Source organism: Oryzias latipes, chromosome 7 (genome assembly GCF_002234675.1).
Source record: "Oryzias latipes chromosome 7, ASM223467v1".
Classification (NCBI taxonomy): Eukaryota; Metazoa; Chordata; class Actinopteri; order Beloniformes; family Adrianichthyidae; genus Oryzias; species Oryzias latipes.
The window spans coordinates 7,799,076-7,815,280 of NC_019865.2; the positions used below are offsets into that span (position 1 = coordinate 7,799,076).

At 39.9% G+C, this 16,205-nt stretch overlaps 2 protein-coding genes across 2 annotated transcripts; one reads left to right on the forward strand and one right to left on the reverse strand.

Moving 5' to 3' along the window:
- Positions 1-627: 627 nt before the first annotated feature.
- ybx1 (Y-box binding protein 1) lies at positions 628-4,956 on the forward strand. The gene is given in 8 exon segments (NM_001104673.1): positions 628-875; positions 2,418-2,481; positions 2,708-2,741; positions 2,831-2,920; positions 2,990-3,271; positions 3,603-3,700; positions 3,955-4,241; positions 4,607-4,956. Coding segments are annotated over 7 exon segments (921 nt in total). The 5' UTR covers positions 628-763; the 3' UTR covers positions 4,196-4,241; positions 4,607-4,956.
- Positions 4,738-15,820, reverse strand: LOC101175237 (rho guanine nucleotide exchange factor 16). The gene is made up of 15 exons (XM_011476892.3): positions 15,406-15,820; positions 14,126-14,767; positions 13,652-13,697; positions 12,836-12,999; positions 12,546-12,602; positions 11,265-11,425; positions 9,167-9,319; positions 8,957-9,086; positions 8,031-8,105; positions 7,845-7,937; positions 7,609-7,760; positions 6,767-6,946; positions 6,453-6,520; positions 5,777-5,878; positions 4,738-5,683 (listed from the first exon to the last, which is right to left on the reverse strand). Exons 2-15 carry the CDS (start codon positions 14,708-14,710, stop codon positions 5,544-5,546), a joined length of 2,106 nt encoding a protein of 701 aa, XP_011475194.1. The 5' UTR covers positions 14,711-14,767; positions 15,406-15,820; the 3' UTR covers positions 4,738-5,543.
- Positions 15,821-16,205: the final 385 nt, after the last annotated feature.

The window sequence follows — 16,205 nt, forward strand, 5'->3', positions numbered from 1 at the left end:
ATGGTTGGTCCTCACAAATGTTCACCTCACAAAATCTAATTCTCTTTGCAAAAAGTCAAATCTAAAAATTTGCAGATTGGATCTTTTGTATTTTGGTTATCAAGTTTGGTTTTTGATGTTTAATCATCACTATTTACAGGTAACAACCATTCATTTTAAAAGTAAAAATAAAAAAGCAATATTGTGGATGTTTTTTTAAATTTACAATATATTCTGATTCTTTTGTGGGAGTCAAACTTTTTGAAATTTTACATAAATTGTTAGCCTCCAGCAATATTTAAAAGTAGGCTAATATTTCCTAATAATGCCATAAAAATGTTGTTTAACTACGGTTTTAAAAGGGGTTTACGTGGATCAACACTAGCTTTATGCGTCTTTTTTTTTAGTTTTATGCATCTGACACATGATTACAATGGGGCGGTGAAAACTGACAGGTACGGTACCTTTAACCAACCGTTCGTGAAAACGCGTCGCTTCAACTAGACTGACAGTAGTCTAGCCAATCAGAGGACGCCTTTTTTCTGTGACGCATTCAGTCAATAATTCCAGCCAGTGAAAAGCTCGAATGGGCGGGGCCACAACCAAGAACATTCCCCAACACAACTACTGATTCTGCCCAGTTCGATCGGCAACGGGAGCGGAAAGAGGAAAGCTGAGAGCCCGAAGGCAGTAGCCCCCACCACCGCCGGCCCACGTTACCATCTAGCACCGGGAAAAATAGCAGAGAGCCGCCGCCGGCAGAAGCCATTACCAACCAGTAACTATGAGCAGCGAGGCCGAGACACAACAACAACCACCGCAGCCTGCTGCCGATGATGCGGAAAGCCCATCCAGCCCGGCAGCTGCAGCTTCCGCGGGGGATAAGAAGGTCATCGGTAAGACTGCCGACTCCACTTAGCTAACTAGATGCTAAACGTGGTTTATGTTGCTGTAAACGAGACAGAAACAGCCGTTGAATTATGTTAATGTAAAATGACCGTTACGATCAACTTTATTAAGTAGTTGGACGTTAAACCGTACGTCGAATTGTGATACCAACTGTCAATATAATTATACATTTTAAAAACTGTCAGTTGGGAACGGTTATTCATTAATAGCGTATCATTCTCATTAACTATGAGATGTCACAAGTTTAGGAAAAATCCACATCTTAGAAATGTAGTAAATAACCACTTAATCCATGATTTTCTGTCTTGGTGGGAAAACATTTGCGAAAAAGAGACGCATGCATCCAAACGGCCGTCACATGGATGATCGTAGGAGTAATTTATGTCAGATCCAGCATGTTTACTACCAGACGTTGCAGACCTTTATCTCTCACCGTTAACCGCCAAAAGTACGAACAAAACCCGAAAAAATGACGAATAAATGTTTTAAACTTGGAAATACCCTGCGTTAGTTCACACTAACAAGTTCACCGGCAACTGACGCTAGCTGCTTACTATCCCTTTGTTCGCACAAGTGTCGAATCCCTGTATTCTCTGTCAAAGCTTAAAGGTGGTTGTTTTCAAGTTTATTTTGTAACTATTAGATATATTCAATAATAAACGCTTTGGGATTTGTATTCAAACCGTCCTAAGCTTTAACTCGATTTTTTTTTTACATTTTCGGTGAGGCCTAATTATTTCACGATAGCTTTCCAGTTGCTAACGATGCTAATGTTAGCCTAGCCAGCTAGCTGGCTGGCTATTTACATGGCTGAAAAGGCCACCCAAAATGTCCGCCGTTACACGATCCGTTTATACGTTACAGTTCTATTCTAGCTCGGTTTAGGTACTAAAAGCGCTTGCTTAAGTAGTTTCGAAGTAACATCTGTAAGATGTTGATGGGTTTATTACGTTGGTTTCCGCTTTTTGGCTATACTCCAACCACATGGTTGTAACTCTTAGCTACACGGCTAAGCTAAGAAGCCAACTCGGCTTGTTTTTCGGTCTGTCCGTGTGCGACCCTACCACGTGTGAACGCTCACGTCGTGAACTGGGCGTCTTAAAATGGGGCAGTAGGTCTTTAATGTCCGAGTTCTCTAAATGCAGTTGCTAAACGCGAGGTTACTTGTTTTGAAGTTTGACGTGTCGTAAGCTCTGTTCCCCGTGTTATCCGCATTCCTTCCACACATTTGCAGTCAATGTAATTGGACTGTTTTCTACCATGGCCGGAGCTTCACACCGGGAGCAGCTGGCGCCAGGCTCTCCTAAGCATCAGCATCTATAATAAGCACGACAGTTGGAAGTTATTTTTAACGTCCACACTATGGCTAGTTTTTTCCTGCACATATCTTATTATGTGCGATGCTTTGACTGTTCCCAATCTATTATCATATTTTCAAAATTTCATTACTGCTATTCTAAAATTACCTTTGCAGCTTAGAGAAGTAATATTGACACTTGATAACTGAGTTGCTCTGTTTTTCATTGCAGCAACAAAAGTCTTGGGTACAGTCAAGTGGTTCAACGTCAGGAATGGATATGGTTTCATCAATAGGTAAATGACCACCTCCAGCGTTCCCAATCCTATTATGATTATTGCTTTGCTAACGTGGCTGACCTGATTATTTTTTCTAGTGGTCTGCATGCACACTGTAACCTGCAAGACTTCATTAATCCTTGCACTTGTTGGCTTAGTTGCAATCTGTCTTCAGAGGTGTGTTGTCTTAGTAAGTCATGTGTGGTATAACTGAATCTTTTTATTTTTTTCTCTTTTTGTTCAGGAATGACACAAAAGAGGATGTTTTTGTACACCAGGTGACCTATTATTTTCCAAACCTTTTGGAAACTTAAAACATTTTTTTTTTATTTCGACTAATTCACTTTTCAATTGTTGATGATTTCAGACAGCCATAAAGAAGAACAACCCAAGGAAGTATCTTCGCAGTGTTGGGGACGGAGAGACTGTGGAGTTTGATGTAGTTGAGGGAGAGAAGGTAATGTTTTGGGAAGAATTTGGTTATGTTTGCAGGCATGTTGTCAATTTTAAACTTATCTGTTAACAGGGTGCAGAGGCAGCAAATGTCACTGGCCCTGGAGGGGTGGCTGTCCAGGGAAGCAAATACGCTGCTGACAGGAACCGCTACAGGCGTTACCCACGCAGAAGGGGGCCCCCTCGTGGAGGAGAATACCCAGAGAACTACCCAAGTGATGGAGAAGGCGAGCCTGGCAACGGAGTGCGTGACAAAGGAAACAGAGACGGGGGAGAAAGCGCCCCTGAGGGAGAATCGCAGCCACAGCAGCGCAGACCCACTTACCCCAGCAGACGACGCTACCCACCATACTTTGTACGTAGACATTATGGTCGTGGACCCCCGTACACCAATGCACCACGCGGAGAAATGACTGTGGTACGCGGTCACCAGGCTGCTATCCAGAAGTAGGCAACCAGTTGTACCATGACAGTCGAGACACTTGCTCTTCTCCCAACATGCTCCTTGGTAAAGCTCACGTGGTTGTGGTCAAAGTTTGGTGTATCGGGGGTCACGCTATTGTCCGATGGACTTAAATTGGCCGTCTCTTCTTAAAAAAGTGTTCGTGTTGCTTCAATATTTCTGTGCTATACTGAATAATCTGTTTGTTTGAGAAAGCTTTTTTGCTTGATTTGCTCTGTTTTAGGGAGTTGAAGGCGATGAAAACCAGGGAGGTCCAGACCAGGGCAACAAACCAGTGAGGCAGAACTACTACAGAGGCTTCAGACCAAGGTTCACACCCAGGTTTGCACATTGGCTTTGTCCTTGAATGATGGAGAAAAGCTTTCAGTATCAAACCAACATTTAAGTTGGAAAAACCAAAGTCAGTTTTCAGTCAGTTCTTTTCAATCCAGACCTGTATCAACTCGCTGGGATTTGTTTATATATTTTCTTTCTCTGTAAATTCAGAATCATTCCCGGTCCCAGTAAAGTATTTTTGTTCCTCCTAGATATCAATGTCCTTGCTCAAATTTTGGTTTTCCTCTCCTCCTTTTTAGGGGTCCACCCCGTCCCAGACCGGTGCGGGATGGTGAGGAGGACAAGGAGAATCAGGGAGGTGAAGGTGGTCAGAATCAACAGCCCCGTCAGCGGCGCTACCGCCGCAACTTCAACTACCGTCGCAGACGCCAACAGACTGGTGGTAAACCAGGCCAGGAAAGCAAGGATGCCAAGGCAGGAGGTGAACCATCTGCAGAAAAAACGTCCGCTCCCGAGGCCCAGCAGGGTGGGGCTGAGTAGGAAGCAACATGCCCACCGGCAACTACCATCTTTTACCATCGTCCGGGTGAGTGCACCCCCAGGACTGCTCAATATATTCTGCAAGTCTGCTTTAAGTAAAAAATTGCTGTCCTGATTTTTTGCAGTTGCAGAAACATGAGGAAAATGACACTAGGTCCTCTAAAACAGAAAACTTCTTCAAATAATTATGTATCAACGGTTGAAAAGCATATGCATTAAATCTTTTAAAATGTGAACATATGCTGTAGATTAACAGAGACTGTTTCTATTTGCTGAGAAGCAGTTTTAATTGCACTTTCCTTCAGTATAGTGATAACACTTTTAATATGTGCCATATCATATCAAGTTTAATGTTGAATGTGCAGATCGTTTATGGACAGTGAACTTAATTTTCTTTTCTTCTCTTTTCAGTTTTTTTGACACGAAGAAACATCAAATAAGATCTGAGCAATAACGATTTGACTTTAAGATCGTCACAAGCTTGCACCATTTTGACCAGATTACCAACGATTGCCTGCAGAATCTATGCAGACTTGGGTTTGTTTTTTTTTTGTTCTCCATTATTTTTATGTGACAGCTACAAAATGTTTTGGGGAAACGACAATGTTTTTCTAAATCTGTCCTAAGTTTTTACACCAAATGGTTTTTAAAAATAAAATGGAATTTGATATCTGGTCCGTTTGACATTTTTAAATAACTTTTTATGTATTCAAACATTTTAACGAAATGCAAGCTAAAATAAAACTCAAAAACCAGGTAAACCTTTTTTGTCATGGTGGTTTTTATTTTCAAGTATACAGGTTGTCCAGTTTTCATTCTTAGTAAGAAATACATCAGACTGGGGCATTTGGTTTAATAGACCAAGGTAAACATTTAAGTGTTAATAAAGGCTGGTTGAAAGTAATTAGATCACATGAGCATTAAAAAAAACATTCCAACATATTTGACACTGCAACGTTAATTCAACTTCCTTGTTAGGATTAGAGCCTCAGCTTAAGGAAATTTGGTTCACAAATCATGGATATGGAAAAATGTAACTGGTGCAGAAGTAAAGTAAGATTTGCACCTTTTTAAAATGTCTGTTATTTGCAGTGACAAAAAAGTCAAATGTTGGTTTGCGGAAACCTAATGGTTACATTTTATCCAAGGCCTCAGAGTTGAGTAAAGCCATTATGGTGATTTGCGTGTGCTATGCTGTGGAAGGTGACCCTGTTATCTCTGGTAAGTTATCTGGTGTATCCACTGGGATTGTAGTGGAGGAACAGGTCACAGGGCTAAGGCCACACGAGCAATAAAAAAAAAAAATTCATCCTGGCAAATTGCAGCACCAAAGTACAGCCATGAAGAGTCAAACGTTGGTCTCTTTGCGCAGACGTTTCATTTGTTGCACGTTACTCTCCATAGCAGTGGGGTTGGTGATCTCTGTGGCACAACTGGCAGGAAACCAGCCCCTTTCCCCATCTCGCATTCTCTCTGCATAGCACCATGCTGGAAGAGCAGACATGAATGAATGCTTTAATATGACTATTAAAAACATATACAGGATGCCTTATAACAAATCTGAATGGAAATACCCCATACCTTCCTCTTTTTTCATAACAAGGACAAGCTCAGCCTGTCGGAGGCCAATCTCATCTGGTTCCTTTGGGATGTAGGATTTAGTGGCCTCATACTGTGGAAGACCTTAAGCAAAGCAACATACAAATTTAATTTATGTAGGATATAGTAAAAAAAATGTCCATCTAAAAAAATAAAAACACTTCTACAGTAACACATCAAAACCTGCAATAGGGGTTTTCCATGACAATGAATACCTAAAGTTTTCATCTGTATCCGATAAAATTTTTCTAAACAAAAGGTCACAAAAAAGAAAAGCATAAAAACCGTAACCCTTGTGCTATCCTAGGCACTAACGTTGGGAGTGGGGTCATCTAGACCCACTAGACAGTGCGCTGAACCTTTTTTCTTCAATGATTTGTGATCTTCACTGGTGTCCATGGATTACATGAAATCTTTTCACCTTTATCATGGTAGGGAGAACACGTCAATGTAAGGGTGGGGTCAAAGATAGCACAAGGGTTAAAGGGTTCATTGCATCATTTTTGGAGGTTTAATTCAAGTAGTAAAAGTAGTGCAACTCCTGCAAACATTAAATTGAAAATCCATTATCTCAAAGGCACAACATTAAAAATGAAAAACACAATTTTTTGCTGTTTTAAATCGATGTTCATTTCATTGCTTTAATCATCACACCCACCTTCTGTGCATGTGGCATTCGCCTGTTTGTGCTCCGTGAGGGCGATAATCCAGCGTGCCCGATCCACTCTGAAAGAGTTGACAGAGGCAAGAGTAGAAAGGAGAAGAACAATAACAAGATTTGGTCAGCAGAGGGCGCCCAAATATTGTAAAGGTATCTATTATGTGAATGGACCAGATAATAAAGAAGAAATAGTTAAATTATCAAAGATCTAATGCCCAGTAAAACATACATTTTCTCTAAAAATGGACTTCCAGATTCCATTTTTTACACTTAATTTCTTGAAGTACACTGAAAGGAAAGAGCTGCAGTACCTGGAATCAGCTACTAAAGAGATTTGTTCCGATCTCCCGTCACTGTTCTTAGTCATCAGCAGTTTGAAGGTCAACGGCGTGCTTTTTGTAGGTGAACTCATTTGTCCATCTGTTTCCATCACATACTCCACTTCCACATTTTCCAGAGTAGCATAATCCAGAACCACAAAGATTTCCTCACTGGACACAAAAACAGTGTTCAGATTATTCTGTCCTCTAAATGCAACAAACAGGGAGGATAGTGAAAAATGCCTTAAAATGTACACAAACACATTCTCTTGAGTTTTACGTTTGCTTTTCCTGGATAATCCCTGAGGAAAGGTTGCAGTGCTGACTTTACAAACATTAAAATGACTCCACTGTCATGGGCAACTCCTTCCTCTGAGCCAACATTGTTTAGTTTCTCCCTAATTCAAAACAGACATCTGCAGTGAGTCCAGCTGACAGGCTGAATGCAAGATTGAAGAATCTGAAGTATGCTCGCACAACATCCAGACTCACTTCTCATTCTGTCCCCTTTCCTTTCATACTTTTCCCTGCCAGCATATGGACATTTCACCAATAAATATCAGTCACACTAAAATAAAACATTGTGAATAAACTGTGCTAAACAAATCCTCACACTCCTAGAGGTGCACCACATGGATAAAAAGGTGGTTTCAACTGAAGAAATATCTCAATTGTGGATTTTGAGGCAAAACTAACTCTATATGAGATCGTATGAGTCAAAATTCTGATATCAGGCGAAGTCTAAAGATGGTTCGAATGTTTCTTTTTTCTCAGTCTACAAAATGATTTCATTATTTAGAGGGTAAATAAAAGCCTGGTGAATTCCAACTCACGTCTTCTTCTTGGTGACAATGAGCACATCATTGAAGAGGAATAGGTAGTAGCTTCTGTTTGTGAAAGCTTTCCATATGCTGAGCTCTTCTGCAGAGATGTTCAGCTCACCACGCTTCTTCAGCCATCGTGATGAGGACACCAGAGGGAATGGCTAAAATGACAAGACGCCGGTGGTTTTTTTTTTTTTTAAATCAAGGCTTTTGTCCTTGTTCTTTTCACTCTGTTTAATTCTTACTTTGATTTTCCCAAAATCCATCTGCTTCTGGATGGTGTACATCTGCTCCGTTCTCTCCATTCTTCTAGCTCCATCATTGCAGCTAGTCACTAACTTTTGGGACGAAAACACCCAGATAACTATCTCCAGAGCCGTTACAAAACACAGATGGTTTTCATTTGTTCTATTTCGTCGCAGCGTTAATACCTTGCTCATGGCATGCAGGGCCCACACGGCTGCAAAGTACTCTGCTGTGTTTTCTGGAGTTTTCTGACAGATGGTCTGAGGACAGAAAAAAGTAAGTTTGTCTGCCTTTTTACTAGAATCTAGTTGAAGCATGATTGGAAAAAATATATTTTAAAAAATGTTAATCAAGAATTTTTCGCAACTGCCGAAAATGAGAAGTATTTTATGAAACCAAATTTGAGGAGGTTAACAGCAAAATTACATACAAGACATCTGCAAAATTAGTGCAACCCCTGTAAAAGTTTAATTTAGACTCAAGTTTGGTGAAGACCAAGTCAAGTCTCTGAAAATCACAAAGTTGAAAATATAATAAACACAATCTAAGCTTTTTTAAAACCATATTTTGAGAAACTGTAAATGGATGCCAAAAATCACTTCAATGACAGATTTTCTCTCAGCTTTGTTTCTATTCTTTGTTAAACTGTCAACACATTAAAAACGTTTCTAAAATAAACACATAGTGAATTAGAGAAGTAACAGCTTAGACAGGGGTACCGTTTTTGACAAGTCTGTACAAAACCTAATTCTGTAGACATTGCAAAGCCTTGTGGGTAAAGAAAAGAGGGTAGGTGTTGGTGTGAACCGCATGTGAAGTCTAGACCTTTTACTCCATAAAAGCAATATTGGTCAGTATGATGCCAAAAAAGGTTGCAAACCTGCAGGTGTTTGCTAAAAGGGACACAGAATCAGATAATCTAAAATAACTAAATAACATAAGGAGTTTTTTTAAAGAATAAAATTAATCTAATCTCATGATTAGTTTTATGTAACTTTTAGGAATTTGTCAATATCAGGGAAATAAAAGCGTACTGAGCTTTTTATTTCGTATCCTTTTTTCTGTTAGTGAAGTTATTTTAAACTGTTGGAAATGTAAAGAAGAAGCTTACATCGAGCAGCAGTGGCAGCCTGGTGACTCGCTGCATGGGTAGGATGAGGAAGGAGAACATGGGAAGGCCTCCACATTCACTGCTGCTTTCCAGCTGCTTCAGAGCCTCTTTGAATGCAGAATTAGTGTTCCTTGAAATCAAAAAAAAGATGCTTGGTCATCACATCACATCAAAAACAAAAACAAACTTGCAGCTTGTTCTGACTCTCACAGCAGCTTCTGATGAGTCCTCTGTTGGAACGTCTCGTTGGAGCAATACGCGATGTAAGGTTCGAAGTGGTGCGCTGCGTGGTTCTGAATGATATCGCTGATGTCGCGGATCACCACGTCCTCCTGGTGACGACGCTCCAGGTCTTCGAAAAACCTGAGCATCCAGAATAATGGAAGCAGTCAGAGACATATAAACAGAGGGGCCTTTTCACCCTTTAACTACCCAACCAAGTCAAAATTGATTTGAAAGTTTCTCTGCTGCTTATTGCCTTGGGCGACTAATACAAATACTCAATATTTTTTACAAAATGTTATCTAAATGTGCTCTAATGTTTAGTTGAGCAGGCAGTTAGTCCCCCATCCATCCATCCATCCATCCATCCATCCATCCATCCAAACTCGCTTTATTCCCAGTGCTGCCAAAACTACATTTACAGAAAGTAAAAATACACTTGTTTCAAGAAAAAAAAGTCATATTTTCTGTATTGCAAGATAAATAATCTTATAAAGTAAGTTTTTCCACAGCAAAATTATCTTAGTTTGAGAAGACATGTCTTGTTGACTAGATTTTTTTTCTTAAAATAAGAGTTCTTGGTAATAACATTTTCTTAGCCTTTTGGAAGACTTTAATAATTTAAAAAAAAAATCTCTGCCAAACCACCTGTGCGAATCAGTGAACGCTGATTGCTGTGGCGGCCCCTGAAGGGATAAACCAAAAGATGAACAATGTGCGAGGGGGGACTTATTCCAAGGGGTCTGTTTGAGCAGAGAGTCTGGGTCACAGGGATGTTGGAGCCTATAACCTACTAAAGTGTCAGCTCACAAGTCATTCCTGTAAAAATTGGCTGAAATAATTTATTGTTCTAAACTACTATTAAAATATTGTCAAAAACACAATTTAACTGGAAACCAAGACAGAGGTGACTTTTCTTCAACTACTTTTACCACAGAAGTTTGTCTCAGTTCATCCAGTTAACTGCACGGCTTGAGACACTGGCAAAGTAGAAGTAATTCAGCTGGAAAGAAGAGAATCTCTGGATACTTCTGCTTGTTCTCTAGTGTTATTGTATCTGGACCACAGTCAAAGTGATTTTTTTTTCCTACATTTTCTCAAGTTAGATGACCTATAAGTCATATTTTTGAATATCAGAAACTAAATAAAAGTTCTCGATGACACATTTTTTCTTTCTCCATTTTATATGTTGAAAACAAAAAACAATTTTAAGATCTTTTCTGCCAAAGTGCTTCTTTTGGATAGCAATACATTCTTTTGCAGTTCTGAACTTTGAACCAAAAGAAGTAAAATGACACCAAAAGCTAAACCACACCCAGAGGCAGCTTTATGACACACATTCACATGCAGATAACGTAAGGCGGTCAGATGTTCCATAGACAAGCTGAACTGTTCGTTGGCTTCACACATCCCATTTCACTGTCTTAAGACTAAACACAGTACTTTTCTTGCTCATAGAACAGAACCAATACTTCATTTATAAATGAAACTAAAAGAAAACAAAACAATTTCACTTCCAAACATTTTCATTTTAGGGCAAAGTACACAACTCGGTGCATTCAGGCAGCAAAACCGGTTTGGCTCACAAGTCCTAACAAGTTAATGGAACATACACAAAACTAAAGGCACACTGAGGGCAAATACTGAAACCGACAGGAAAGGAGCGTTTTCAACCCTTCAGCCAAAGAAAACCGGGTATATTTACACCTTCACGCACCATTAAAACAACTCAAAATCATTTCAGATCTGGCATTGTGAAAATATTACAATTTCATACAAACTTTAAATAGTGGTTGATATACGTTTCCCGTAACCCTTGGGCTATCCTAGGCACTTTAACATTGGGAGTTGGGTCATGTAAACCCCAAAAGACAGTGCGCTGAACCTTTTTTCTTCAGTGATTTTTGATCTTCACTGGTGTCCATGGATTACATGAAATCTTTCCACCTTTATCCACCTTTGTCATGGTAGGGAGAACACATCAATGTAAGGGTGGGGTCGTAGGATAGCACAAGGGTTAAACAAAGCCCATTATAACAAAACATGTTAGATTCTTATCAAAGTGGTAAAGGGTGTTGCTTCAAACCTTTGGCTGACTTTGAGAATTACAGAGATGTTGGAGAAGAGGTGGTGGTGCTCTGTGGGCGCCATCGTTTTACTCAGTGTTTTACTGTTCTTGAAGTGACGCACCAGGATGCCCAGGCTGTGTAGGTATGAGTGCTCTGAGCAGATGATCTCAAAAATAGCCTGCCAAATAATCACAGATAGGAAATGACAGATCACCGCACATTAAACACAAAAAACAGAACATGTATGTGTGTAAGCCTTTCCTTTAAAACTTTATCCTGAACCCACTTTAAAGTTTTTTTCCCCCCTTTTTTCGTGATAACCAGAATACATTGAAACAAGAAATTACTCGTGAATTTTATGTAGACACAAACGTGCAACAGTTATGTGCACATTGGTCCTTGGCTCAGAAAATAAATAAACAAACAGAGATATAATAAACTTCACAACCTTCTTAAATCTAGACAAAGTGGTCCAGAGAGGACAAAAAGAAAACAAAAAGACGTCAAATGAAACATATTCAGTACATAAAAAAGGTTTTGCAAATTCTTCTAGAAGTGGTATGTGTGTGGTGGATTTTAGTCTGTGTTTTTGGTGTCACACAGGAAACTGGCTGAAGGTACAAAAGAGCAGGACAAAGAAGTGATCAGGGGACTCCCACAGAGAGTGGTTACACAGGCAAGGTGTGGCTTTATTCAACAACTCCAGAGCACACACAGGTCCAACTTTTAGTTTCGACTCATTCATATCTAAGGCGGCCACTGAGCAAAAAATTGACATAAATACATAAAGTCATTTGCTATTGGTGTGTGATTTTCATTAGCATTTGAAAAGAGTTTTGGAAGGGAACGTAAAGGTGGCTTTATTGTGACACTAAACCTGCCTGAACCTTCAGTTTGAGATGAGAGAGATTTGTTTTACACACTTCATTATTTTCTGGTATGCATGTAAATTGAAAAAATAAGCTTTTGTTTATAAATTCATAAAAAACAAAAGCAGATCAAGAAATAAATGTCATCAGCGTAGATAAACGGCATTTTTTTTTACTCTATCAAAAAATAAAAATAAACAACAACAAAAAAGTGAACTGCACTCATTATTTGGGGTCTAGCAACTGTTGCAGGGGGGGTAAGTCATGCAGACACAGTGTGACATCCAGAATAAGTGAGAAAGCTACATAACACAAAAAATGTGTTTTATTAATGTATTCTTTCTGATAAAGTAACTGGCTTCCAGGAGTTCTCTATGGTTGAGGAGCTCATCATCAAAAAACCATGAAATAGAAAAACGCTGCCATTACCTCTTGTCTTTTTCTCTCTTGAGGTGTTATCCTTGAAAGAATGTCTGAGTTCTTCACCTTTGCAAGATATCAAAGCAGAAAAATATGTAACTTAAAGAATGAGTTAAAAAAACTTAAATGTTTTGGAATTAAAACCTTTGCAAATGTCACCCCTAAACAAAAACGAGGGGAGACTTTTACTCAGTAGAGTAATCTTTAAAAGTTCTCAAATGAAAAGATTTTCAGATGTACAAAAAAAATATGACAATTTCAACATAGAGCATTGAAACTTATAAGGTGAGAGGGTTAACCTGTGGCAGCTGGCTCCAGGTCAGCTGTGCTGGCTTGTAATTCTTCACCACAATGCCCTGGTCCTCCACTGGAGTCTCCACCACCACAAAGTCGTCCAGCAGCTCGTCCTGGTTGGTGGAGTGCAGGCCGCGCTCACGCATCTCTTGGTAGAGGCACGGTGTGGCTGAGGACCAAGACTACCAAATTACTTAAGCTTTACATCTATACATGCATAAAAGTGTTTAATCTTGGGTTCAACTTACCTATATCATAGAACGACTGGTATAAAAGTAATTCTAAATTATTTTACAGTTATACTAAATTGTATTGTTTACACAACAAAATAAGGATCTTAATACATTTAAAGGAAACTATATAATTATTTAGAGCACAATTATTCTAGACTAAAAATAAGATAGTAAAATGGGATACTTTATTTTTCCTAAAAAACAAACAAAAAAGCAGTTTAGAAGTTATCGAGTTCTTGTCTGGATAAGGTTAAAGAAACTGTTCAAATCCAAATATTACCTGTTTAGAAGAGGTTATTCTGAACAGGTAATATTGATCAATAATCATTACAGGAAAGTGAACATTATTTGAAGATTTTGTATGTTTTCTCATCTGCTGGCCCAGAGGTCATTTCTAATGCTGGTAGTGTTCAGAGCAGCCCTCCACTTTTTTCACACCAAGATGTTGGACAAAAATTGTGGCGCTCATGAATAGTCTGCATGGAGACCAACATTTCTACTAAAATTTAGCAATAGTTATTTTCCAGCAATCTGTAGAACTGTAAAGAAATTGATTAAGGCAGAAAAGTGAGACATGCATGAACGCACCATCTTTAAATGATCCCCGATGGTCCTTCTTTCTTCCAAGGGTTCGCTAGAAAGGAAACAACAACAGGGCTAGAATCCATCTTGAGGAGTTTCTTCATTCCCTTAGTTCTATTTTTTTAGTGACTGTGCCTTTTTAGTAATAGTTTTTGTAAAGAATTATCTGAGAACTTCCTCAATACTAGTCTTGAAGACAGGAAGCAGTTGTGGAAACATCCCATCATGCCTGCAACTTCTGAAGAAATTCAAGCGTCACCGCTGTGATCAATGAGATGACCAAAACTTATTTTTATTTTTTATGACTCAGCTTGTCTGGTGGCTGCATCAGAATTAATGATAATGTGATTTTTTTTTTTTTTTGCAGAAAGGCTTTAATAACTTCAAAAATAAGCACTTCCAATTATAATGGTCTGCTTTTCCCACATGAGCAAACGTCTAAACTCAGAAAATTTTGAAAAAAAGAGGAAAATGGCATACCGTAGTAAACTTTCGTCCGACGGTGTGCGATGGACCGGGACTGCTTGCTCTGACCTCATTAACAGATTTCAGGGTGCTGACAGGCGCTCGTTCTGCGCTCATCATGGCTTCAACGTCCAGGCTCGTCACTGCAGCTCTGTATGACCGGTTTCTGCGGTTCCTCCTTAAATCAAAGCCGTCTCCATCACTGTCATAATCCTCCCACGGCACATCAGGCACCTGGGCTGAATGACGGCTGTGGCTCTCGCCACTGGAGTCCCCGCTTGACTTCTCCAGTCTCACTGGGAACGTCACCACAGTGGTGTGGTACCGGTTTTTAGGACGGCTGGCTAATGTTTTAGGGATGAGCTGGTGAGTGCCCATCTTCTGTACTGCACGGCTTTCTGTGCTTAAAACCACTTCATGAGGCTCCATGATCCTGTCATCCCGATCCTCCTCAAGGGTGGCGGGTTCACCTGAGGGGGTAGGAGAAGCTTCTGCTTGGAAGCATTCATCCCCTGGCTCACTTATATGAAGCTCAGTGGCAAGTTGACTCTCCAAAAGCGCAGGGGCCTGGTTGCCGTTGTTTGACTCACTTTGGGACATAATTTCCTCTTCTTGTAATGCTCACTGTTTCTCCCGGGCTCCTCAGCGCCAAGGAAACTGAGGAGGAGGGGAGAAGAACATCTGTCACATGCATAATAAGATCAGAGTGCAGACAGAAAACACATTTATGAAACTGCACCTTCAACTAATGACATGAAACATAGGAAACATTTATAATTAGACCCCAGAAGACCTCCAGTGACCCTCACAAGGGCTGCAAAACTCTGTTCTCTGGTCTCAAGCATTTAGGCTGCAATGGAATGGAGCAGCATGTTGTGTTAGTCAACAAACTGCTGTCAAGAGATTTAACCCATGACTCACAATTCAGCTCTATCCAGCAATTATCCTCATTAAACTGCTGAGACATGCTCCAGCCAAAAAGAAATGACAAGATATAAAGCCAACAATTGCTCCAGTGGTGTTTACGCAGCGGCACAAAACCAGGTAAACCACATAACAGGTATTTTTTAGACTTACTGTAACACTCCAGTTGAGCTGCGTAAATTGAGCTTCTAGGGCACCTTTTCTGCCACACTAATCTCACAGCAAATAAACAAGTTTGCTTGATCTGACCTGACCCGAGCTTACTTTATTGTAAGTTGTAAGTGGGCGAAAAATGCCTGCTGCGCACTCCCGACCCGTCCAGAAAAGTGAGCTGACGCACAGATTTAATCACTAAAATTGAAAAATCTTACCAAAATGAGATCACTGTCAAACAGCAGGCGCTCGTTCCTTGGGAATTCTAATCGGCCCGGTTCGGCGGTTCTGCTTCAGATCACCGGGGCGGTGCGGCGGCGGCAGCAGCAGCAGCTGCAGGTCTTCTCCTGCGCTGCGCTCCTTCACAGACTCACTTCCTCATAAGATTGCAGGCGCTCATACGTCACCACAGGTGAGTGCCAATCAATCAGCGCGGAGCGGCAGTTTGGATTAAAGAAAAAAACAAGTCCTTGAGTCGGTGCCTCACGCGGGTCACCTGCGCACTAAGTCTGACAACTGTCTTCATGACGTGGTTTACCTGGAAGAGCAGCCTTGATCACGGAAAACTAAATTTCAGGTTAAGTGATGTGTGAATGCAAAATTAACAGTTTTGTTCTTCTGTCAACTTTTAAAGAAGTAATTTATTTTCTTTTTCATTTTTCTGACTTGGGCCTGTTTTGACCAGGTTAACGGTTAGCCTTTACTGCCCCCTGTCGATAGACAATAGATATTGCATGTCTTTGCCAAGACGTCATTTCATTACATCGTTCAAGAACAGAGAAAGAAAATCAAATTCTTCTTACATTTAATTGTCTAAATTTTTTGCTCACAAGAAACAGTTTGCAAATAACATTCAGATGATTCTTTATACTAGTGTCATGTATTCTCACCTCATTTGATTCTAGTCTATATGTTGTTTCTACTTGGTAAAAGAACTTCTAAGAGACACAGATTAAATGATGTAAATCTATGTATTTGCTAACACTTCTTAAAATCAAAATGATGAAAAAAAGTAAAA